Here is a 26191-nt window from a genome sequence, read left to right as displayed (position 1 = left end):
GAGAAGGGAGTAAGTCATCCCTCCTAGAGGGTGATATGCATTGCCCTTTTCATGAAAGAGCGGTGCCCTTGTAAAACAAGTGTGAGGTTAACCTCTAATTGCAGGGTGAGTTTCGCTGTCTCACACTGTGATTTATTTCCCTCACACCATCTCTCGCTCCGTCCTTCCCCAAACTCGTTTTCATCGTATTTCTCCTTCACTTTTCAAAGCACTCACATTTTGAAGACATCTTTTTCTTTTTCTGGCTCTCTCCCGTCTCAGTAGTTTATCTCCGGGGCAGCGATGCTTATGTGTACTGGAGTTGTGTATTTAACCCTAGTGGTCTCTGGAGAAAAATGGAGTCTGAGCACCGAGCTGCATGATAATGGGAGGTTGAAGGTGAACGGCTTTGCGGGACAGTTAATGTTATTATTACAGCTTGAGCGAGGCTCGGACCGGGAGCTCGTTCCGATCGATAATTATTCCGGATTTGGTTGTAGCATTGCGCTTAAGGTTTTAACCAATCATCATGTCTCAGATGTGGAACATTAAATAGCTTGCTGATTTTCTTCCACATGTTTGACCCAGCTATCAGCATTGCCTTCACATTTCAGCATTTCCTGTGTCCAAATGTGTAAGGTCAACAGAGGTTGAAGTAACAAATGTCTCATGCCAGATTTTATCTGGCAGGACAATATGAATGAACTCCCATTGTTTTAACACATAATATAAATCACAGAATGCACAATGTCGTCTATTAGCAAGCAAGTAATCATGGCCAATTCGACTACACTATTGCTCTCCTGAGGGATAGTATTCAACTAAACTGAATGAAATCATGGTGATGTAATTTCAAACTGCATGCTGGGAAGGCCATAAATGCGGCTGTGATTCGTTTGCTAGGTAAAACTTGTGTTTTTGCTTGGGTTAGGGTAAGCTTCCTCATGATGATTTCTAACCGAAACCATCACTAATGTCAGATAAATAGGGAAAAAACGATATCTGCAGAAAAAGGTTGCGTAGATGATTGGTGAATTGGGAGGACGCACCTGTTGAAGCACTGACTGCTGAAAGCTGAAGTCTGACTGTAATGTTTAGTTTAGCTCACATAACAGCGGCCCACGGCTGGAAACATCTGTAGGGAGCCGTCAGGTTTGGGGGTGAGAGGATGATGTCACTGCTTCATGTCAAATAACTGCACTTATTTAACCCTCAGAGCGGAGGAAAAGTCTTTCCGGAAGCCCTCAGCGTCTGCTGTTTCCATTGTCTAACTTTTGATTGTTTGCTTGGAAGAGGGTATGAATGACACCTCAAGTTTTGTGGCTTGTTGAATGATTTTAGAGGCTTTTCTTACTTTTCTAAGTGTTTAGACACTCTGCTGTGAAGTCACTCTCATGAAACTAATTTTAATACACAAAAACAGTTCACCCAGGGTGCTTTTGTTTGTTCAGAAGGAAATGTTTGGCTTTATACAGTTTACCTGTACCGTTATCCGTTATCGCAAGTTGTTGATCTGGTTATCATCTTGCAGTAATTAGCCTGTTATTAGCCTAATATCAAAATATGCTTTAAGTCTTCGTCTGTCTCTTTTCTCCAGATACAAAGAAGGCTTTGTAGAACAAGAACACTTTTACCAAAACTGGACAAGTGTTTCATGCACACCTTCTGCACAGTGTCTTCCAGATAAGCTTCCAAACATCTTTATCAGACTGAGGTTATACACAATATTATTGCTTGTTGGTTAATGTCAGTGTGGTTTAACGGGTGAATGCGCACCTCAAGCCCTAGACAGCTTTTTGTTTAAATATATTATTAGAAGAAAGTTTATTATTATACAATTTTGTTATTTTATATTTTAAGTTAGTTTTTATTTTAAAGCAACTTGCTAAAATGGTATCGATAATATTTCACAAAACTGTATGTTTTTTTTTCTTCCTTTCTCTAGATATGTAGATGGCTTTGTAGAACAAGAACACTTTTATATTTGTTCTTTTGTAAATTGTTATATTATTATTAAAACGATTATTTGTACTAATGCAAATTTGTAATGTTAAATAAATAATATTTCACATTTATCTTCATTTATAACTATATGCAGATTTGATATTTTTTCCTACTGTAAAAAAGGCTGTTAATATGATAAAATAATCACTCATTTAAATCACAATAATTAATCCCCTAATTTGTGATCTTTAGAAACCAGATAAAAAAATTATATTATAGTATTAGATTATAGTAATCAGATTTGGTGAGTGTAAAAAATATGTTATTAATATATTAACATTCATAAAACATTAAAATATATTTTCTGTAAGTTTTTCTTTTCTTTTTTGCATTGCTTACCCAGTTTGAAAACCTCTGTTAACCAATGAATTCTGAATTTGAAAACCTTCTCTTTCTCTCTCTCTCTCTCTCTCTCTTTCTCTTTCCCTCTTTTCCGGCCCATCCTTTATCTTCTCTCATACACTCTCTGTCTTTCTCAGACTTTCTTGTGTGCCCCCAAGGACCGCCATCCATCTCGCAGGCACTGTCAGCACCTAATTGGACCGGCCAGGGGGCATCAGATGTCACATACACATGGATTATAAATTGACTCACTAAAAGATTTCCTCTGACATCATGCCCTGCGTGTGAGGCCCCGCTCCATGCTTTGGTGCTTCATGTGAAAGGGCCTCCATGCCAGCCGAACGGGTTTCTGTGTTTGTTTGTGTGCATGCATGCACCTGTACCTTACACTGGTCACTGTCGGACTTGAATTTCCTATTTTGTTGCCGGGGCATTCACCTGCTCGAATGTGAACAAAGGAAGCAAACGGTTCGGCCGTGGACCCGGTAGCTTGTTGATAGGGGTGCGGTCTATGTTTTCACTGTTCTTTTGTTCACTTGTTGCATCAGCCTGGCACACTTGCTGCGACGGCACAATGCAACCCCGGCCAGAAAATCCCCCCACAATGTAAATATTATGTGACGGTTCTGGGAAGCGTTTTCGCTCATGTCAATGGAATTGCACTCTTGAATATTTGCCAGTTCACTGATTCCAAACAGTCCTTAACCACATAACCCCTCCCTCGCTTCTTCATTTCTTCTCTTTCTTTTCCCCTCCAGCCTTGAACAAGTCTTAATTTGTTTAGAATATTATTACCCAGAACTTTAACTTGCGTGTCACAGGCGCCGATGGAAACCAGGGAGTTTCTGAAGTCTGATTGGCTGGCTGCATCAGTCCGCACCTCCTGATTGGCTGATTGGATCATTCTAGCGCTCCAGGCTTGTCGAAGCACAGTCAGTGGAAGTGTTCATGTGAGGCATTCAGCCTGTCAGAATTCCTCAGCAAGTGGATTCACATATCCAAACACAAAAGAGTATTGAACTTTTTAACATTGCTGATTCACGCTTTCTCCATACACTCTTCCAAATGAGTGTTTTTGCCGCAATGCCATAGATGAACCATTTTGGGCTCCCCAAAGAACCTTTCAGTGAACAGTTCTTAAAAGGACCAATTTTTTAGTGTGCAGAACATTCTAATAATCTAAAGTATAGGGCTGCATGATAATGCTTAAACGGTTGATATGGTTGATTTTTTTGCTTTTCGTCAGAATTATTGGACTTTCACGTGAAGTGCAAATCAAGAGAACGTCAACTCGCATGGTTTCCTTGCAGTTTTAGTCACATCAAGCAGCGCAAACAGCCGTGTGAAAGAAAACTGACTTGCTTTATTACACTTTTATTTGATTGGACTTTCTCAGTAGAGATCACTAAACTCCAACATTCAACTCCTTGTTGAATGTTGTGTGTTTCAGTCGTGGGAGCTTTGTGCATGTTTTCTGTACGAGGGAGCAGGCCTCTCTCTTCTCAGCCAAGATTATATGACCATAGGGAAGTGTGAAACACAACACAGCCTCTTGCTCTCTCTCTCTCCTCTGATAAAGCATTTGGGGCATCCCACTGGCTTTCGTTCAGCTTATTGATTTTTCCATTATTTATGTGTTTATTTTTTTTCTAAACTGGCTCCCAGAGGAGTTTTTAACACTGGGGTTTGAATCACATTTTCAAGGCTCACAAAAGATCAGCGATACACATCCTACACCATTAATATCAACCTCTGATAAAAAGTCATGTAGTGGCCCCAGAATACCCTCACTCCAACTGAACTGTGGGTTTTTACACTTGTAAAAACATAATTTTAACATTGTTGTTCAATTTCAAGACTGTATTTTAAATTATTCATTTCACCAAGGCTGCATTTATTTGAGAAAGTAAAACAGTAAAAACAGTAATATTGTGAAATATTGTTACTATTTAAAAATATAATATATTTTTAAAATGTAGTTTATTCCTGTGATGCAAAGCTGAATTTTCAGCAGTGTCACATCTGATTCTTCAAAAATCATTCATTTGCAGCTCAAGAAACGTTTCTTATTATTATCAATGTTGAAAACCATTGTGCTGCTTAATATTTATGAGGAAAACGTGATTTTTTTTTCCCAGGATTTTTTTGATGTATGAAAAGTTCAAAAGAACAGCATTTATTTGAAATATAAATATTTTCTAACAATACAAATGTCTTTACTGTCACTTTTGATTAATGTAATGCATCCTAACTGAAAATATTAATTTGTTTAAAATAAAGTCTTAACTTCAAACTTTTGAAAAGTATATTTCTTTTTCTGTAATATGTATTAATATGATATTTTTATATTATATATTTTATACTATTATTTTTATTTATATTTCATATAGTATCATTTTTAATGAGGAATCAATGTATTAAATTATAAATTATTACCCAGTCTATGTGTTTATTTTTTGGTATAGGTGCTTTAAGACTGTTCGAGTTACATGTTTCAAATTTTTGTGTATTTTAGAGCTCTAGAGAGATTTTTCTGGATCTGTTCCATAATTAGAAAAGTAAAGATAATAGATCTCATGAGGGAGCTCAGGTGTCAGGTGTTGAATGCATATTCACTCACACCCACCCACACACACACACACAGTATTGTGACAGTGGTGAGCAAACATGCCTGTACAAACACAAATGTGACACCCAAACACGCACGCACACACACACACACACACACACACACACACACACCTGTGATGAGACTCATAAATCACTCAGGACACAAACAGGTTTAGTGACATGTTTGACTTTGGCAGATGGGTTTGCATAATAAAACTCTCTTTCACCCCTCCTGCTCTCCACCTCCAATTTGTTCATGTTTGTTCCTCTTCGCACTTCAACAAGCTGTCAGTTAAAAGCTTCGGCTGATAAATATGCTTTTGTTACTGCGTCAGTGTTTGATGTGTTTGCACACTCACAGACAATCGCACGTTTCTGTTTGTACTTGCAGATACTGTCAGTATGCTTTGCTATGTATTAGTTGTGTGTGTGTGTGAGGAAGGGCCTGTAAAAGTGACCATTTTCCGCAGCTCTCAGTAATAAATGAGAGTTAGTCTGTGGGTTCCTCCAGTCCATCTGCTGTTTTCATACCCAGCGCTGCTGAATCACGGCTCAGCTGATGAGATACCCATCTGGCCCTCATCTACTTCCTGTCACTGTGCCTCATTCGCTTTTCTTCTTTCGCTGAGTGTCTCTGGAGTGGTCTGTATGTCGTCCCTCTAGGGTTGAGAAATATCCTTTTTCCACTCTGCTTTAATAATTCTTCTTTTTATTTCAGTACTGTACGGATGCCGTCTTCCCTCACACTGAAACACACTGTAGACAGAACTGCAAAATCAAGACACTACTTCTGTTTTTCCAATACAGCTTCTCTTTCCATTGGCAATATTTTAATTTCAGCTTTCATTTTCTTGGATTTATTGTTTTCATTTCACAATAACTATTTTGAGTTTTACAATGACCATCTCCTCTTTATCATTCATTCAACCTCTCTGTATCTCACTCTTTCACTTTCTGTTTTAATATTTATAATTTTATCTTATGCCCAAAAAAAAAATTAAGTGTGTCTGAAGTGTCTAAACACTTTCTGTATTCATTCATTCAGTGTGCCTCTCCTGTATTGGTTTTTGATATTAACTTAATGCAAAGATATTTATACATTAAGTGTGGCTGAAATGTCCAAACGCTTTTTGTTTTGACATTTATTGCTATTTATTATTAATATTGTATTTATTATTTTTAAGACTCAGACTCATAAAGCTTGTTGTTGTTTGTGAAATATTTTGTTTTCAGAAAGTGTGCCTCTGCTGTCTTTTTTTTAAAAGCCACTTGGTTTCATATTGATTTAATGTAAAGACATTTATACAGTGTGGCTGAAGTGTAAAAAATACTCATATTAATTATTTTTATTAGTGATATTTTGTTTTTATTGTTTTATTTTATTTTATTTTTTAATTATTCAAACAGACATGTTTTTGTGAAAGTTTTTTTTTTTTTAACATTTTCTTTAATCATCGACATCAACTTATTAAATCTTGTGCTTTCATACAACTGATAGATATAGTCCACTATTTAATTGACATATTTAATTTAGATTTAAATGAAGAAAAACACATTGGATCACATTTTAATCAAGGCAGACTGAAAATGAATGTGATTTAAATGAATCCAATCGAACTGAATCAGATTTCAGACTGATCTCTGTTCCTTTCTCCTCTCATTAGTATTCATCCAGTACCGTCTGACCTATCAAAGCCATTTGTCAAATAGCATGCAAAGCATCCCCTGTCCAATCAAGCTTCATTTAAATGCATTTTGACATCTGTTTTCCTAGATATCACACTGGTGGCCAGGAGCCTGACAGTGAAGAGCACTGCAGCATACTAATATTCCCACGGGTAACCCGTCACAAACAAGCAGCCAGCCCTATCTCTCAATGATAACGTACCTGACAGTTACACCTGGTGATATCGACACGGACAGCAGAGAGAGTGTTTGATGCACATCAGCGTGTTGTTGTTTGTCTGTTGTCTCCAAATCGACAAAACCACACACTCTACCGTTATGGCTTGGTTTTTGGTGCAGGAAACCTTGACTAACATTACAAATGCACTTCAGGGATGAAGTGTAATACTAATGTGCTTAAACTGATATCGGTACAGCTGGTCAGCAGTCAGACCACACTGTTAAATGTGCCGTCATCCACTGGACCGACTCGTCCTCAAGAAGAAGCCTTCTGGCCTTTTGTCAAAAACCTGCTTTCTATTCTGCTGTCTTTCCATATCCGTCATCCCCTCTCTCTTGTCAACCATTACAGCCTTATCAGTATATATCTCACCATCTGTGTTGCTCAGGCGCCCCGTCTCTGCCAGAAGTGTTAAACTTATGCATAAATCAGCTGTGCCTCGTTTCTGTTTGCAGATTCCTCTAAGCGTTCCTCCTGAGCACGGAGGCGCTGCATTTATCATGTTTGTAATAAAAGACAGGTGGCTGATTTAGTTTTTGGAAAAAATGCACAAAGATGTACACACTCCTCTGTGTCAGGTCACATTGCACCAATCTGTTCTGTTTTGAAATCGGGAAATACCGGAGCTTTGGCAGTGTGCATGATGCCCATGCAGTGCTGCTTCATTGTGTTCGTTATGTTAATTTTTGCCAAAGCTTTTGAAAGTTTAGCCAATGAGGGCTTTGTTTTCATAGTCAGTCTTTTTTACTGTATTAGATTACGCTCAGTTTGTGCAAAGAGTTGTTTCCAGTAAAGAGTTTTGGATGGAGCTCAGGGGTTCTTAAACTGACCTGATGTTCAGTATGAGTGTGGAAAAAGAGTGCAGATTATGGAAATGTATAATTTTTTAATTAAGAGGGCAAGCTATGCTAAGCAGCGGTATTGCTCATACTTGGTATTTTTTATTCAGAACGTCAGCACATAACTCGTCTCTCATCTTTGAGTAATGAAAATGAATAATTTGTTAATTAAATCTGATTTGGCGGCTGTTTTTTAAAGCGCTTGGTTGTTCAGTGTCTAACAAACACAGTAACTGCATTCAGAAAACTTGGCTTGGCAACCTCTTAACAGTCACTTTAAAAACTTTACCAGTTGCATACATACAGTAAATATTGAAGCGTGCGTGATGCTCGCGGTGTTTTCAGCCTCTGCTGCCTCAATATATACATGAAAACATGAACATAATCTCTAGAACTGCTCTGAGAGTCACTTCATGAACATTTTACAATTTCTTTTGAGTAAAACTATCATCATATCATATACAAACAGAAACCTAAATGTCTTCACAGCAACCTGTCAAAATTAAAGTTCGGTTTAACTTGAAGAATCCGTAACAATATTAATAGAAATATTAGTAATAGTAATAATAGTAATAGAAGTATTTCTTGATAAAATCAATTAATTAGAGATGCTTTTGTTTATTAATATTTAATGAAACTATTCAAATGGAATCCAGAAAATTTATGGAAAACAGAATTTGGTAAAAAAAATTAAAAAAAACATAGAGCCATAGAAATTTCATTTTTGTTAAACTTTTAATAAATTGCTGTTTAATATTGTAAGTATCATGATTTCAATGATCAATAAAATGTAATTTAACCATTAAAACAGATTCTAGAAAACTTAAAACAGAAAAAAATGGAATTTGAAAAAAATAAAATAAAACAGAATTTGGGGAAAAATCAAACGGATTTCATAGAGCCCTACCTAAAAACACACAGCACCATCTAGAATTCCCTAACAGCACCTTGTCATCCACTCACACCACCTTAGAAGCTACCTGGCAACACCCTAGCAACCACTCTAAACACTTTAGAAAATACCTGGCAACACCCCAGTAACCATAAAGCATTTGTTGTATCAATTCTCTCTCTCATAACGCATCAAATCAGCAACTCTCATTCAAAATGAATGACTTCCGGTCACTTTGTCACTGCGAATCGCTGTCTGGGTGATCAAGCTTTCTTGCCTGTAGCATGACCTTCATAGGGATCGAATCTCTATTATTCCTCTCTCGCTCTCTCTCTCTCTCTCTCTCTCTCTCTCTCTCTCTCTCTCTCTCTCTCTCTCTCAGGATTTTGGGATTTTGTCAGCCCACTGTTCAGCAGTGCCATCGATTTCCTCTCGTTTAGCTCCGCTGTGCCTGATTGGGTGAAGAGGAAGATTTCTGCCACCTCTCTCTCTTTTGTGCTCTGTCTTTTTCTCTCTCTCTCTGACCACAGACTCTTCATTTATTTATCATCTCTCTCTCTCACTCTTATACCTCACACTTCCAGACGTGCAGACATCAGCATTAAAACAGTTTGACACATGAGATAAATGGCCAGTGCTTGTGGTTGAACATGTTGCCACAAGTCATCCATTTTCTTTTACAGAAGACGAAAGCGCTAAGAGATACATTTTTTCCTTTTCCCCCAGTGAACATCATCATGGCATTATTTTGGTTGCTCTAAAGGAGGTTTTTCATTAATGTCAAAAGTTTTTTTCTCCAAAACTGTGTGTAATCTGTCACTTTATGACAGACTTTGTATCCAGTCTTAACAATTTTATTAGTTCGCAAAAATTCTGTCATTATTTATTTTCCTTAATGTGATTCCAAGCTGTATGATTATAATTTTTTTGGATGAAAAATGATACTTTTAATAGTGCTTTTTATCGTTTTTGAAACTTGACAGCCTGGATCTCCATTCACTTTCATTATGTAGAAAAGAGCAGCTAGTATATTCATCAAAAAACAAAAAAGTCACAGGTTTGGAAAGACACGAGGGTGAATAAATGACAATAGAATTTTGTTAGGTGAACTATTCCTGTTCTCTGATCTAGCCTATATTATAACTTTTTATATCTTTTCATTTCAGATCCCATTCTCGCTGGTTCAGTTTCCACTCTGGGAGTACCTAAAGGTATGATTCCGATTTTTATCTCTCTCACTTGCTCTCATTTCAATCTAATTTGGCCTCATAATTTCGCTCCAATATAGGAATAATGGCCTGGTAATGGTCTGACACATTTACACCTCAATCTCCAGACACTTTGCCTCGATATCTGTTAATAACTCTCTTTTTAGGTGCTCTCAAAATGACGCTGCATTTTATTGGTCTCCCTCACCGGTGGCTAAGCGGAATCATAATTTCTCGCAAGCCTTGAGTCTTAACCAACTGTCCATTTCCTTCTTCATTGTCTGGTCCGGGCCACATAAAAGTCGCTTTTCTTCCCAAAAAAAAGGCCCAGTTTGTGAGGGTGACATCATGTCTCCAGGGCGAGAGCAGAAAATTCCATTAGCGCTCTTGGCCTAGTGGCCGGAGCGAAGCGGAGAAGGAGAGGCATCGGAGGACAATAGCACATGCAGCTGTGGGTGAGCGTTAACCGCGATTCTCGCGGCGTAATAAGGAGTGTCATTCATGGCCGCCTCTTTGTGACACCTTCAAAGGCATTCTCTTACTCCTTCATTCTTCCATGTTTTCAGCCTCTCTGGCCATCTGTGTGGAACCGTTGGAATGTGAGAGTCTTTGCTAAACTCTCTTTCAAAAGTGCATGGCTTTGAAAAGCAAGAAAGCGTAGATTAGACAATGGTTTGAGATGCCAGTGGTGGTTTTAAACGGCTGCTCTCGCTTCATTGGTTATTTCCAAGCGTTCCACATTCTTTCAAATGTGCACTCGGTTTTAAATGACAGAGGAAACTAATTTTTAGGACAGAAATTACTAAAAATGTGCTGGTTTCAGAGTAAGGTTAATTCAGCAAGAGGTTTTTATTCTGGACACAGATTTGGGCATTAAGGGGTGACCAAGTACACAGTGGATTAGAATTGAAATTCAGTGGTTTTATATTTTGGCTATGAAAGAGTAAGAGTGCAACTTAAAAGTGAAATGAAAGAAAAAAAATCAAATATCAGTGTATTAAAGGGATAGTTCACCTAAAAATGAAAATTCTGTCAACATTTACTGTCTTTTCAAACCTGTATGGCTTACTTTCTTCTGTGGAACATACATATAAGATATTTTTAGAAACGTCTCAGTGTTATTGTCCCCCCCACTTAATGGTTACAAACATTGTTCTGTGGAACACAGAATAAGACATTTTGAAAAAAATCTAATCATAAAAATTTGGAATGACATGAGGTGACAGATTTTTTTCATTTTTAGGTGAACTGTTCCTTTAATTAAAAATAATAAATAAATAAATCCCTTTTCAAATTGACAGATAAATGATTTAAAGGAATTTAATTAATGTTGTTGAATTACATACATGCAACATTAAATACCTATATAGTTAAATGTAGCTATAAATAATAAATTGATATTTCAGTTGCCAGTCAAGTTAAAAAATGCAGTTCACAGATCTGTGGACCAAACAACAAGCTTACATTTAACATTTTAAGCACTACAATGAATAATTACACAGTTTTAAATATTTCCATTTGTCAACTTGGAAAAAATATTTTTTATTCCAACAATATTGTTCCTCTGTGCCTTAATCATTATAGCAGCAGTGTGTACTTCCTTTTTTCTCAAAGAATTAAGGCCCGTTCACACCAAGCACGATAACGATAAAGATATAGTTCTAAAAATCGTTCTCAATATTAAAGAATAGCAGAGTCCACACCACATCTATAACGATAAAGGCACAGAGAAACAATATCGTTGGAATCATTTTCAGAACGATTTTTACCAGCTGATGAACGATACAATCATAGACAGCCAATCAGAATCCATCCTGCTATAACGAGCTCGAGAATTTAAAGCGGCAGACGCATGTGCGAATAAACAGACGATATCGTTCACTGGTTTGGATGCTAATATCGTTATCTTTATAGTTATCGTTCTTGGTGTGAACGGGGCTTTAAAGTGATTATTAAAACTTCGTAGTTATCATCATTGGTGTGAGCAGGCATTGAGTCTACCATAAATAGTGAAATACAAAGTATTTTTCTAACTGTGAGAAATTTGAACCATTGCATCCTTATTTTAAACCGTCATCCTTGCGTCTTTACGTGTGTATATTTTCTGCTTGTCACATTCAGAGATCTTCGAGCAGCTGGATTGTTGTAATAATAGAGTGTAAAGCAGTGGACGAGATACTGAATTAAGTGTCCTACATGCTTTATTACTGCACATAAAGTCTCTCAAAAGCACAAAAATAAGGGTCCATATCAGGATTTTCTTTGCTTTTTTTAATAAAAAAAAAAAAAAGCAAGTTTGATGAACAGTACTTTGCGCATGTTTTGTGTTGGGCCGCACACAAGCCTGGCAAGCATTTCATGTTGAAAAATCAATCCCCAAGTATCACCAAACCAGTTCTCAAGTCATTCGCACCAAAAAATATCTTAAGCCCCGGCATCTGAGCGGCAGGCCGCAGTAAACCATCTGTTCTCTCCAGCGTATCCCACAATTCCCAAAGTTTATCTACCAACAACCCCCTAAACTCAGTGCTGCTCTGTTACAAAACCACCGAGCAGCTGTGTCATTACATCAGCCGGCCATTCATTTCCCACCGTGCCCACTCAACTCGACAGTTATGTGTCAGTGGATCAAACTTATTCCCATGATTAAATGCAAATGTGTCACGAGTGAGTCTTCGTTTGGCTTGAGTAATTGAAGCTGAAGTGTACATTTGGAGTAATGCCTGGTGGTGTGTTCCGGAAAACACTATAGTAAATAAATCTTATACTGAGTGTAGTATGCTTAGAAAAAGGTCCATTTGTCCACATAAATGTTTTTAAATTGATCTCAGGTATGTGCTGGGTTAAATAAAGCAGTTAGATGAGTCAGACTTTATTATACTTATTATCAAATGAAAAGTTTAAGCTACGTGGACTCAGCAGCTGTGGGTTTAACATGCCAGTTGGAATAATCAGGCAAATCAGGCCCTTTCTTTACCCCTAAACCACCTCATTTCCTATTTAGGCCCAAAATATTTCACAACTACCTGCAACTCGGTCCTCATCCACTGCCTGCTTCTGCTCTAAGCGTGTTTAACCTCTAGAAATCCTCTCACACTGCACCTTTACTCGCATATCATCAGTGGCTGCCAGAATCATATTAAACACACTGTTCCTGTCACACAAGGCTGCCAGTGGCCTGGCTCGCTGCTTCTCACAGTCCTTTATTAAACCTTACTACCCACCCTGACCATGTCAGTTTATCAAGCTCCCCATCTTTCCACATGAAAGGAGCCCACATGCTCAGGTCTACAAATGTCTCCATTCTCGACCTTTCAATGGTAAAACAAACTAAAAAAAACACACACACACACACACAAAAGGCGAAAGTCATTATCTGAACAACAGACTCCATGTCATACATTTTAAGACTCATGCATTTCAGTTTTTAGTCCATTTTTTATTTTAATGTGAGTAAAAGTATTGTTGTTCACAACAAAGACAGATTTTACATGAAAATTTCACCCTATAATTTTTTTAAATGCATGTAATATGTCTTATTTTGAACATTTGCTATGTTTTAATGATTCGTTTTAATTAATTATTATTAATTACATTTATTATTACTTATTGTTTAATTGATTATTGCAATTTAAATGATTTATTTTTTAAATAAAAAAATTAAATAATAATTTTTACATTTAATTGATTCCTGTGATGGCAAAGCTGAATTTTCAGCAGCCGTTACTTCAGTCTTCAGAGTCACAGGAAAAAATTACACTTTAAAATGTATTCAAATAGAAAATAGTTCAATTCAATTAATAAATAATATTTTGCAATATTCCTATTTTTACTGTATTTTTGATCAAATAAATGCAGCCTTGGTGAGCTTAAGAGACTTTTTTCAACAACATTAAAAAATCTTTTGACTTTTGACCAGAGATGTACTTCACAAAACAAATGAAAATCGGATGCTACCATTATCGTGGCTTTAAATGTTGAATTTTAAATTAATATATAAAATGTAAGTTTTATTTTTTTTGGTCAACTAAAATGTAATTTTCGTCTGCTTAAATTAGCTGCTATTTTAGTTTAAGAAAAACTGTCTAAAATGATTTAACATTACATGACAAAATATTTACTACAATTAAAAATATACATATTTCAAATATACATTTTTGCGTCAAATTTGCATTAATATAGAATCTCATCAAGCTGTTTCACTTCCATGACGGTACTTGACATGAAAGACTAAACTGACCGTAGAATAAGAGAGTTTATGCTATAAAGTTTATGTCCATTATAGTGCCCACATTATACTGCAACATTGAGAATGCAACTCATACTTGCATTGCATAATAAGGGCATTCTGACACATTTGGACCGCAACATCATGTTATGAGTCATTTCATGTCATTTTGATGATAAAATATAATTGCAGCTGAATGTAACACCTGTCTTGGTGTTAAATGTAGTTCATGTCAGGTACATCCTGGCCTGTAGAGCTGTGGTCAGTCAGTTTGTTTTGAGGTGAACTTGCTTCCAGTTTGTTTTCAATGAGTGTGACGGGGATAAATGGATGTTCCCCAGCACAAGCTCTTTGAACTTGAAAACAAAGACTCTTCTTTAATCTGACAGCTAATGAAACACATATGATGTACTGACGAAGAGAGCGTTTGTGTGTGTGTGTGTGTTCTTGTGCACAGAGCTGGAGGGGATCATTCATAATTACTTCATGATGTGCTTCAACTGTTTTCCTTTCTTAGCCATCAGATGCTCCTGGTTTAAGGCCGTAGGAAAACTCCAGCAATTATCTGCAGCCTGGCTGCATAATGACTCCCACCAAACACAACACAAAACCAACAAACACGTGAAGTCACTGAAACTCCCTCCTCCATCTTCACACACACATTTCTCTTGAATTTACCACATTCTTCCCCTCCTACTTTACCTATTTAAATACGCTGAGTTCAAACAACAATTAGCCATCCTAAAATGAGTACAAATTGTGCAGTTGACTGAAATCCTGTCAGACCTGTCTTACCTGAGGCAACAGATCACACCCGTAGCTGCATACAGACGACTGGTCAACACAAAAGCTCTGTTCCAAAACCTAGCGAGTTGTCTGTTTATAGCCAAACATAAGCCAAAACATGTTATCCAAGATGGCAGATACACTACTATTCAAAAGTTTAGGGTCAGGAGTTAAACTAGTTAATTATTTTATTCAAAAATGACAGTAAAGACATATATAATTTTACAAAAGATTTCTATTTTAGACAAATGTTCTTTTAAACTTTCCATTTAAAGAATCCAGAAAAAAAACACTGATAACAATAAGATTTCTTTCCCCAACATATCAGAATCAGCATATTAGAATGATTTCTGAAAAAAAAAAAAACATTTTAAAACATAAAATAGTTCTTTTAAATTGCAATATTTCACAATATTACTGTTTTTACTGTATTTTTGATCAATTAAATAAACACATCCTTGGTGAGCATAAGAGACTTCTTTCAAAAACATTAAAATATTAAATAATATGTATTTACCCCCAACTTTTAAACAGTAGCATAGAAAGAAATATTGATTATAAATGTGCTTATGTTTTGTTTAACACCAAGAAATACTGATATTAATTAAAATAAAATAAAAATGAACTATTTCACTTTCATTTCACCTGTTTTGTGTGCTGTGTACCTTTATGCTTAACAGACTTTTTTGTTTGCTTAGCCACATGCTAGCATCAAACTTTGTTGTTTATATGGAGTGCTGCTCATCTTTTTAGCTGCGCTTGAGTGATTTTCTGATATTTTATTTCAGTTAGGATGCTTCTTTAGTAGATAGAACAGCAGATGAAAAAGCAGTTCACTAGGTTTTGGAACAGATCTGATGTCTTAGCCAGCTCTAGTATCTTCCCTTTCGCACAATGTAGAAACGCTGTGCTCATCATAATCTTCCATCTGTGACTCTCATCAAAGCACAATATCGTTTTCCCCTCGTTTCTTGGAAAACCCTGAACCAGCATGAAAGACAATGTGTTTTCCAGGGATTGATAGAGTTTGCATGTGTGTACAATAGCACTGAGCTGTGGAAGTCAAGTCACATTTATTTATATAGCGCTTTATAAAATGCAGATTGTTTCAAAGCAGCTTCGCATTAATAAAGCTGGAAAATAAGTGTTAATATTATAAAAGGCATCAATTATGAGACAAATTAAATTTAAGCAACTCTACGTAGATCTGAGAAAAAAAAAGCTGAAACCAGCTTAAGATGGTTGGCTGGTTTAAGCTGAAAGTAACTGGTTTTAGCCTGGCTAAGCTTGTCAAGCTGGTTTTAGCTGGTTGGTCAGTTGGTCTCCCAGCCTAACCAGCTAAAGAAGTGGTCAAAACCAGCCTCCCTTCTAAAACCAGCCTTGAACCAGCTATGACCAGGCTTGGAAGACCAGTTAAACCAGCTTAGGCAAGTTTCAACTTTTTAGATTTTGTTTTTTTTCAACAGAAGGCAATAGTGTCATTATTTAGCTCAAGTTATTTTAATGTTGATTCATTTCAGTTTAATAACAGTGTTAGTTTAACAAAGTTAGTGTCATTATCCAACTTAATTCTCTTGTCATCCGATTGTGTTAACAATTCATCCGTGCATATGTTTTTATCTCGTCATTTTTCATCAAAATAGCATAACTCAATCTTCTCTATTATGACGAGTGCCGGACGTCTCATCAAAGCTCAATATCGTTTTCCCCTTGTCTCTTGGAAAACCCTGAACCAGCATGAAAGAAGATGTGTTTTCCAGGGACTGATAGAGGTAGCATGTGTGTACAATACTGAAGCACTGAGCTGTGGAAGTTAGGGATGTTCAAGATTCCTTGATTTCAGATTTTGTCACTGTTCCTTGTGGGGAAAATTGACGCTCTGATATCATTCTGGAGATGTGGAGTAGATGTTCTGTAGCGTTCCCATACATGTAAACCCAAGGGCTTTGGGTGTTTCTTTTTTTTAATGACTGATAAATGTAATAATCCTACATTTTCTCTCTCTTTCTCTGTGTAGGCCGTGTGGTGGAGGAGGCAGGGGGGACGGCTGGACTCTTGGCAGGCAGCAGTGTGCGGAGCTCTTGCAGGTGTGTCGGATTAGCCTCGGCACAGAGGTCTGGGAAAGAGAGCGAGGGAGAACGAGAGATAAGGAGTTGGGATGGGGTCCAACACCAGGAATATCCAAACTTTACCTAGCCACATTCCTGTTTAATTCCTCTTGGGTCAAGATGGTCACATCAGGTTGTTCACCAGCTGGTGTGCACCGACAGAGAGGGACAGAAACAACCAATTAGAGGTGGAGAGTCAGTAGAGGAAGTGTACGACATTGACCTTTTGTTGCCCCTGCATCAGATTTTCGGTAACTTTCATAGCTGTCATTGAGTTTACAAACTAGATCCAATGTCCAGGTTTATCCTGAGGGAGCTCAAGTCTGGCCCAGGAGCCCTTGCAGCTGTCTAACTCCCCAGACGCCATTTTGGAAAACATCTCCACCCAGAGTGATCACTCATCAGGTACTGGGACACAATGAAGGGACGAGGATGCTTCACCCAGAGGGGAAAGAACATGGCTGCCAGCCACGCCACCTGGAGAATCTTGGGATTCGAGTTGTTTGTGCACATGTGCTGCTTTAGCACAGATGCATCGCTTTAGGTGGATTGCGGTTGTTAGCGTCATTGTGAAATCGCACAAACAAATGTGAATTGTGACGCATTGTATGGTCACGGTTGCTACAGCTGCAAGCCTCAAGGGTACAAATGAGGAACACTTTTTTTTGCCCATTCTCTCTCCTATCTCCACTATTGTGTCCATCGTGCTCTGGGTTTAGTACAAGTATAAAAGGTTAAATGTTAAAATACACTACTTTGAAAGTATAGCCATGAAGGGTAAACATTATGTGGGTTAGCATGAAAGTAATGCACTAGAATTGCTTACTTTGTCTGTACACAGATGTATCCTATTATAAATCATGTAAAGCTGGAAGCACAAGAAAACATTTACATTTATTTGTTTAGCAGATGCTTTTGAATTTCATTTGTTCAGAGGAAAAAGGTGTCGAATAGGCACAAAAGAAAGAAATTAAATTATAATTTTTATATGTATTTTTTTTTTTTTACACTTTACTTAAAGCCTTTATTTGTAATGCATTACAAAAGTAGTTTTATTGCATTAATAATGCCTTGTAATACACCTTATAATAATCATGAATAATTGTGACCACAGTTAAAACATGATAACACTTATCAATTCATTGTTACACTACATTTTAAATTCGGTAATAATTATTTACGACAAGATATAATGCATTACAACGCACATTATGAATAATTATAATGCATTATACCCTTTAATAATCCTTTATAATACATTATGAAATAAGGGCTTTAAGTAAAGTGTTACCATATTTTTTAATTGTACTTACTGATTTATATATCATATTTATTTATTTATTTAATTATATAGAGTGCATCAACAGGATTCAGTCAGGTGCAAAAAAGATTGCAAAAGAAAGCTGTTTGGGTAGGATTAAGAAGATCATTCAGCCGGCGAGGAACAAAAAGAATACCAGGATGAAACTGTTTATATAAAGAGAAATCCGTTAGGAATTATGATGGTAACACATAACCAGTGGTTATGCTAAGAAAATTAGTCCAACTGCTTTTGTATATGATTTAGACAACTTTATCATTTAAACATCACACTTTTTGTATGGAAGAATTCACTTAAGTTGAAAATGTATTTCTGTACATGTGATTCTTTGCTTGTTTTTACAACCTGAAGTACGAGTTGAAATTCTGTTCTGTGGTGATCAACAGCCTGAACCTAGAGCATTTCTCTGAAGGCACATCACTCGGGCAGCTTTTAATTGTTGGTTAATCAAGTGATATCAGGCAATATGAGAGAACCTGTTTATTCCAGCATTGGGGAGAGCATGTTTAAAGCCCGATGCTGTTGTTTGTCCTTACCGCTATTAGAGAGGAGAGAGAACTCTTTCTGTTCTCATTCACGCCAAAACAAGTTTATGAATGTGCATGAGTGTTTACGAGTGCTTGACATTGCCAGACTAGTTTGAAAAATTCATCCGCGTTTCTCCAGAGCGTTTCCATCGGGTGATCAGGGCTGATGTCATGCCACATATTTACTTTTATGCTCGGTGGTAATTATAACACGATTATCACTGTAATTAGCGCTTGTTTGTGTTTGTGTGCTGATACATATGCACTATGCATCTCTTTCCAGGTGGAGTAGCAGCGTTCGTCACGACTCCTCTAGATGTTGCGAAGACTTGGATAATGTTGGCTAAGGTGAGACTTTGAAACTGTTGTTTAAATCTGTCTCCTGATGCCTCCCAGATGGAGTGCACGGTGAACAAACAAAAGGCCCTAATGTAGACAAAATCCACAGAAGAGAGAGAGAGAGAGTGAAGAAAAAGCGTCAGTAGACACGCAGCTTGATCCAATCGCAGGGTCATCCAGGGACGCAACTGACGCACAAATGCAGTCCTCTTACTGTCTGCTGTGCATGTTAGATGTCAGAAGACGTTTGTATATTTAAGAGTAATTTCCAGTTGTCTATGGACTGGAACGGAACTGCACTTTAGAGCTGCAGACTGCAGGCTTGGTATCTGATGCAGATGCTTAATTCCAAAACCTAGGCAGCATTTGAAGCCTGACACAAAGGCTGTCCAAAAGCTATACGCCACTTCAAATTCTGTCTAATTTTGGTAGAATTCTAAGGCAGCATCACATGTTACAGGGAAGGCAGTCCAAGGCAAATTTTTGCGTTGTAAGTCAATGGAGGACAGCCTATTACAGCCTATTGGCTAATCTTCAATATTTGTTAAACATTTGCTTCTGATTGATCTATTTTTAGAGTTTAAACTGAAAAAAAAATGCTTATAGGAGAAGTCACAGATAATTTTGCAATAGGTAGGATTAACATTTACACATAGAATCTTAAAAGCAACAGTATCACAAACGGCTTCATTCTAAAGGCCAGAGAGTGGATGGAAATGTCAAAAAAGAACATTATAAATGAAGTTGACTTTGGCTGACAGAGTGATGTGTTTTATTTGATGAGGGACATGCTTCAGGTTATCACTTCAGGTTGCCCTGTGATTTTTTTCCTTCATTTGACCAATCAAAGAAATAGAGACCTCATGTTCAGGCAGGTCTGCTGTACTTTGTGTGTTTTGGCCGACAGACACTCTCCAGGCTGTTATCCAAGCCCTGTGGGGAACTGCAGTGCACTGGGCTGCTCAATGTACAGTCAACTCATCAACTGAATCTCTGAAAAATGAAAAACGAGCCCAGTCTAAATATAGAGCCATCAAAATTAGCCTCAGAATGTGGAGTTTGCCCATGCAAAACACAGTTGTTACGTTAACTCTCCTTCAACGTTCCCTGATATAGATGGTTTGTAGGAGAGCGACTATAAATATAGAAAGATTAGAAAGCGGAGCTGTTGAACAGGTGGAGACGGGTAGAGTATACCAGGGACAGAACAGAATCGAAAGGAAGACAAAACACTGTGTGTTTACATGTTTGACAGGAAGCTTAAAGACAGAACATCCATCATTATTACTGTGATTTGTCTCTGTTTGTCAGGCTGGGACGAGCGCAGCCAGTGGAAACATCCCAAAGGTTTTGTATGAGGTGTGGAGGAGCCGAGGAATACCTGGGTGAGAGTAAAAAACTGTATGAGTACTGATATTGTATACCCCAATCAACATTTCTTTTTACATTCATTTTAAGCCCCTTTTAAAGCCCTTTCAACATTGGTTCTTAAAGAGGTCATATGATGCGATTTCAAGTTTTCCTTTCTCTTTGGAGTGTTACAAGCTGATTGTGAATAGATAAGATCCCTGAAGTTGCAAAGACTAAAGTCTCAAAACCAAAGAGATATTCTTTATCAAAGTTAAGACTCTGCCACGCCCCCCTAAAACGGCTCGTTCTAACACACCCCACATATCTACCTCACTATGTGGAAACATTTGCATAATGCCGCCCAAATGTGCAAAGAAAGAAGGCGTGGTTTCAGGAACAGCAGTTAGTGTTGAAGCAGCCATGTCAAGGAGACGCTGTGTGTTTCTAGGCGAAAGCAAAACCACTTTATTTGGCCTTCCGAAAGTAGATGCATTAAGATTACTTACAACAGAACAGCAATGCATTTTATGGACGACCGTTTCGTGAACCTAGGAGAGGAGGTAATTCTGACTTTGCTATGACAATCTGGCACTTCTGAATCAGCTACTGTAAGTATGTTTTGTTATTAGTGCGTGCGTGTGTGAGAGAGAGAGAAAAGCAAAAGCACTTTATTTGGCCTTCCGAAAGTAGATGCATTTAGGAATCTTTAAGATTACTTACAACAGAACAGCAATGCATTTTATGGACGACTGTTTCGTGAACCTAGGAGAGGAGGTAATTCTGATTTTGCTATGACAATCTGGTGCTTCTGAATCAGCTACTGTTTTGTTATTAGTTTAAGTGTTTGCTATTGACTGTTCAAATGCGGAGTTTTGCGCATGGTGTGTGTGTGTGTGTGTGTGTGTGTGAGAGAGAGAGAGAGAGAGAGAGAGACAGGGTCACTCACAGTGGAGTCAGCTGTCTTAACCGTGGCTTGTGTGCTGCAAACACATATTCATCACTGTGTCTGTCACGAGACTCTGTTCTCCTTTCGGGCTCTGTCTTTACATTTATTTTGAAAGATGAAGCTCGCGATTATGGTAAGGGGCGTTACATTTCCGACGTGTGCTTGTGGTGTTCGGCCAATCACAATGCACTGGGTCAGCTGGCCAATCAGAGCAGACTGCGCTTGTCGGAAGGAGGGACTTTGTAGAAAACGAAGCGTTTGAGAGAGGCGGGGCATATAGGACCTACAATAATGTACAGTATTTGAAAAATAATGTGTTTTTTGAACATTAAAGCATGTCAACATATTCTGTTACACTAAATACACAAAATAATGATATTTAAAAAAGCATCATATGACCCCTTTAAGACATTTTTTTAATGCACTGAATTATGGAGGATATATACACACTATATTGTTTTTTCTCAACTTTCTATTGATTAAAGAATTCTAAGGGAAAAAGAAAACATGGTTTTCACAAAAATATGTTAATTTAACACCAAGTCAGCATATTATAATTATTTCTGAAGCATCATGTGAAACTGAAAACTGTAGTAATGACTGATGAAAATTCAGCTTTGCATCACAGGAATAAATTACATTTTAAAATATATTTAAAATAAAAAAAAACATATTACTGTTTTTGCTGTATCTTTCAAAAAAGAATTGCAGTCTTGAGACTCAAACCTTAAAAGTTAAAAAACTTACTGGCTCCAGACTTTTAACCACTATTGTGTGTGTATACAGTATATAAGCACATGAAACTTAATTCATTTATTCAAAAATGTAAGTAATTTTAATTAGTTTTTATTATAGTTTTTTATCGGTAGTTTTAAATATCATGTGATTATATGTTATTACATAATTCGCATTGCTTAATGGAACTGTAATTCATTAAAATAAGTATTTTTTCTTGATTTTCATAGTTTTTTTTTAGATTCAAACATGTTTCCAAGAACTCTTCATTGAAGTTTTTGATGTTTTTGTTTATTTATTGATTTATTTATTTTCTTTCTTTTTTTAAGAAAATTATGAAAAATGACGAAAAAGCTAAGCCCATAGAAAAAGCTGGCAGTCACTATTGTTCTGCGCACAGAAATACCTTCTCGCTTCTAATAATAAACATTCCTCTCTTCATCTAAAACTTGTCCGATTTTTTTAGGCAGAACACACATGAAACTCTATGACTTCAAGGAATTCCTAAAATCCCTTCCCAGATTGCAATATTTAAAACTCTGAGAGAAGCCAGGGCTAAAAAAAACAGAGTAGGCAAAGGGGCTCAGCCATGCTTGCATAAAGGCAACAACTCTGGCAGTTTCACTACTGCATGTCTTGTACAAATTGCCCGGCTTTAAAACTGTAATTACTGTAATGGCTCCAATTGCAGACTAGTGAAGCCAAAAAGTGCTTCCATGTGTGTCAGAGCTCTTGCGGAGAGCTTCTAACCACACCAACCAAAACATCGGCAATCAAGGCAGCCGTCCGTTTGTGAGTTAACCTTCCTCAAAGCTTTGAAGTGCTGCTACCCCAACCCAGACTACCCATGTCCGCAAGCGAGTCAGCTTTGCTAAGTAGTCCAGGATGATGCAGCAGCCTGCTGAGAGAGTAATGCTAGCAATGTTTGCAGTGAGCTCATAATGACCTGCAGTTGTAGTGAAATCAGTTGGAGCTTTGGTTAGATATATAGTGTAAGTTGCTTCCTTTGGAGTATTGCAGTAGTGTATGACGTGCCTCTGATCAGAAATCTACTTTAGTAAGCTTCTGGTAAGCATGCAGTATTTGTAGAGTCATTAATAGCAGTGTTATTAGACCCGTCCACCGCTGACTGATGGCCGATCATGGCTGGGTAGGGTGGTGGTGATGTCACAATGCGCTCATCTGACTGTGTCATAACCAAGTGGCAACCTCCCGCTCTCTCTCGTGAAGCCAACACGGAAGTGACTTAAACTGTAATTCATCAACTGGCCACTAGAGGCTGACTGCAAAAGGGAGTAAATCCCATAGACTCCCCATGTTAAAATGCCCAACTTTACAGCAGAAAAAAAATAAATGTTTACAGCCTGGTACAAAAAGTGGTTTTGGTCTATATAACTAATTTTGCCCTTCATGACAACTGTGAGGGGGGGGAATTTTTTTATAACTCATCCGTTTAAATTATATTAAGCCTTAAAGTTCTGCATAATTAAGGGCGCGGCCACTTGAGTGACAGGCGGATTGCCGCTGCTGTCACCACCGTCGAGCTAGGTGGGCGTGGTTTCAGCAACCAGCTCCCGCCTCTTTGCCCATTTTCGATTATCCGGGAGTGATGCGCGGTGACGCGCTGCCAAGATGGCGACGGCTGGCTCCGCCTACTTTAGGCTTCAAAAACGCTCTTCAGAAACCTACGGGTGACGTCACAGACACTACGTCCATGTTTTTATACAGTCTATGGTCATAACTGTTTTGTCTAACAGTATGTTTAATTTCCTGTTGTAGCAGATCGGGATGGTTTGTAGTTTGATAGCAAGTGCCAGTCATAGATATGAATGCTTGGCTTATTATTAGTGATGCTGTCAGGCTTGTTGTTTACTGTAAAACAGTTAAATAAAATCTCCCAAATGTATCTCTAAATCTAAAACATGTCTTTATAAGTTCACAATGTTGTTGAAGATGAAATATAATGTAGATAACATTGAATAAATATTTTTTCATCAGGTTAGATATTGATTTATCACTCAAACCCTTTAACCTTTCTACTTAAGAGTCATGTCTCACACAGCCACCATGTTTGTAGTTTTTTTTGACACATTTTATTTGTCTTTGTAGTTCTAATGGAGTCTGAATATCCAAATTTCCAACATATATAGTAAACCATCTAGGTACCATCTAGATATCACAATTTACACACTTATTCTAATTTCAGATGGATAGTATGCAAATTGGGTTTTAATTTTCAGATTATTCTTACATTATTAAGTCATTAACAATAGGCAGTTATAAAAATAATTGAACAGAAATATTATGAAGTAACTACAGTGGTCCGGTGGTACAAGTCAGCTTTTTCAGAGCTTTTAAATTGAAATTATGAGTTCTATAATGGCATGATCACTTTTTAAAAGTTAAAATCATCATCTCTTGTGATAATTCCGACATTATATCCGGTAATTCCTGCATGAATGATGATCTTTATACTGCACTGGTTGCTTTGTATGTTTTTATGCTGTTCATTAGAAAATCAGCATTTTTACTCAATGCTAATCATGCAAGCAACGCTCAAGTTTTCTTCAGAAAACATAAAAGAAGTTTCAGTAGTTGTATGAAGTTCCTGTTACGCATAGTTGAGGTTTCCATTGCAGAAGCACGCATGCAAGGTTTCACATTTCTCTTTTAGTGCATAGTTTGAAATCCCAACCCCACGCAGCACAGACAAACTGTCAGAATGCGTCCTTGCTAATTCGTTCCAGGATGAGTGTGTTTGCTCACAGGTCCACACACACAAGCTCACTCTGACATGGCATCTCTCTGTAAAACACATGATCCCAGCAGAAGCATGCTGAAATGTCGAGTTCTGCGAATCCCTGGAATAGTCAAGAGATCCCTGACATGCTTGGCACCTTGTACAGCTTTGCAGTTGACAAAATTGATGTATTAGTGGTTACACCACTCGTGACCTTATTTCTAATTTTAGATCCAACCCACCCCCACTTTCCGACCACCATTATCCCCCACAGGTGCCACACTGAAGGACTAAGTGCGACACCTGTTTGAGAAAGTTTGAAAATAGGAAGATTGAGAAAAGTTGAGCAAGATGGAACAAAACGAGTGCGGGAGGACAAGAAAGGAAGCGAAGGGAGTCAAAGCGAGAGAGGGTTGGGGGTGTGCTGGGAGCTTGAGGGACGTGTGTGGATGTCATCTGGCCATCAGTCATGCGGAGAGGCCCCCGGGGGCCAGTGCTTATACCAAAAGCAGCTGCATGGAAAAGAGCCTTAGGAGACTACAGTACTTTCATGGCCTGTCGTATCCTCGAACCTCTCCAACATCAACAACCCCTACACTGCACATTCCTGCTCAAACGCTCCGTAATCTGTCAAACAACACACTGTCAGCTGAGAAATACTGAATACTTGTGTTATCGAGCATAGCTAATGTTTTATTTTATGCTGCTCTGTAAATTTCATCTAACAAAGTTACATCCAAGCTTGCAACTGTGTGCATCTACAGTAGTTTCTGTACTTGGAGCTGTCAATAATGATTTAATAATGATTCCGGTTTCCTACTCAATTAATGATTCTTTTAGTCTTTTAGTCTGATTCTTTTTCGAGGAAGAAATATAACTTAACTATATTATGCTAAGCAAACACAAATTTGGTAAAAATGTGGTTTAAAAAATATTACTGAGAGAACTCATTTTGTGAATCTTTAAATACAAGTTGCCAAATGAACAACCGCTCATTCACATCATTAAAGGGGTCATATGATGCGATTTCAAGTTTTCCTTTCTCTTTGGAGTGTTACAAGCTGTTCGTCAATAGATAAGATCCCTAAAGTTGCAAAGACTAAAGTCTCAAACCCAAAGAGATATTCTTTATAAAAGTTAAGACTTGTCCACGCCCTCCTAAAACGGCTCGTTCTAACACGCCCCCACATATCTACCTCACTATGTGGAAATATTTGCATAATGCGCCCAAATGTGCACGCAAAGAAAGAAGGCGTGGTTTCAGTAACCGCAGTTAGTGTTCCGCCATGTTGTGAAGACGCTGTGTGTTTCGTTGCGAAAGCAAAAATACT

The 26191-nt window shown here is 37.6% G+C and overlaps 1 protein-coding gene across 1 annotated transcript in view; it reads left to right on the top strand.

Moving 5' to 3' along the window:
• The window catches only part of LOC107753784 (S-adenosylmethionine mitochondrial carrier protein-like), a 55708-nt gene that overhangs the window by 26401 nt on the left and 3116 nt on the right, over positions 1-26191 (top strand). The window contains exons 6-9 of the mRNA XM_016570009.1: positions 9739-9783; positions 16812-16881; positions 19034-19098; positions 20401-20474. Of these exons, the coding sequence (XP_016425495.1) occupies positions 9739-9783; positions 16812-16881; positions 19034-19098; positions 20401-20474 (254 nt within the window). The remainder of the gene's footprint in view (positions 1-9738; positions 9784-16811; positions 16882-19033; positions 19099-20400; positions 20475-26191) is intronic.

Source organism: Sinocyclocheilus rhinocerous, unplaced genomic scaffold (assembly GCF_001515625.1).
Source record: "Sinocyclocheilus rhinocerous isolate Xijiao unplaced genomic scaffold, SAMN03320098_v1.1 scaffold711, whole genome shotgun sequence".
NCBI lineage: Eukaryota > Metazoa > Chordata > Actinopteri > Cypriniformes > Cyprinidae > Sinocyclocheilus > Sinocyclocheilus rhinocerous.
Note: the sequence above shows the minus strand (reverse complement) of the source record. Positions and strands in the feature narration are given on the sequence as shown.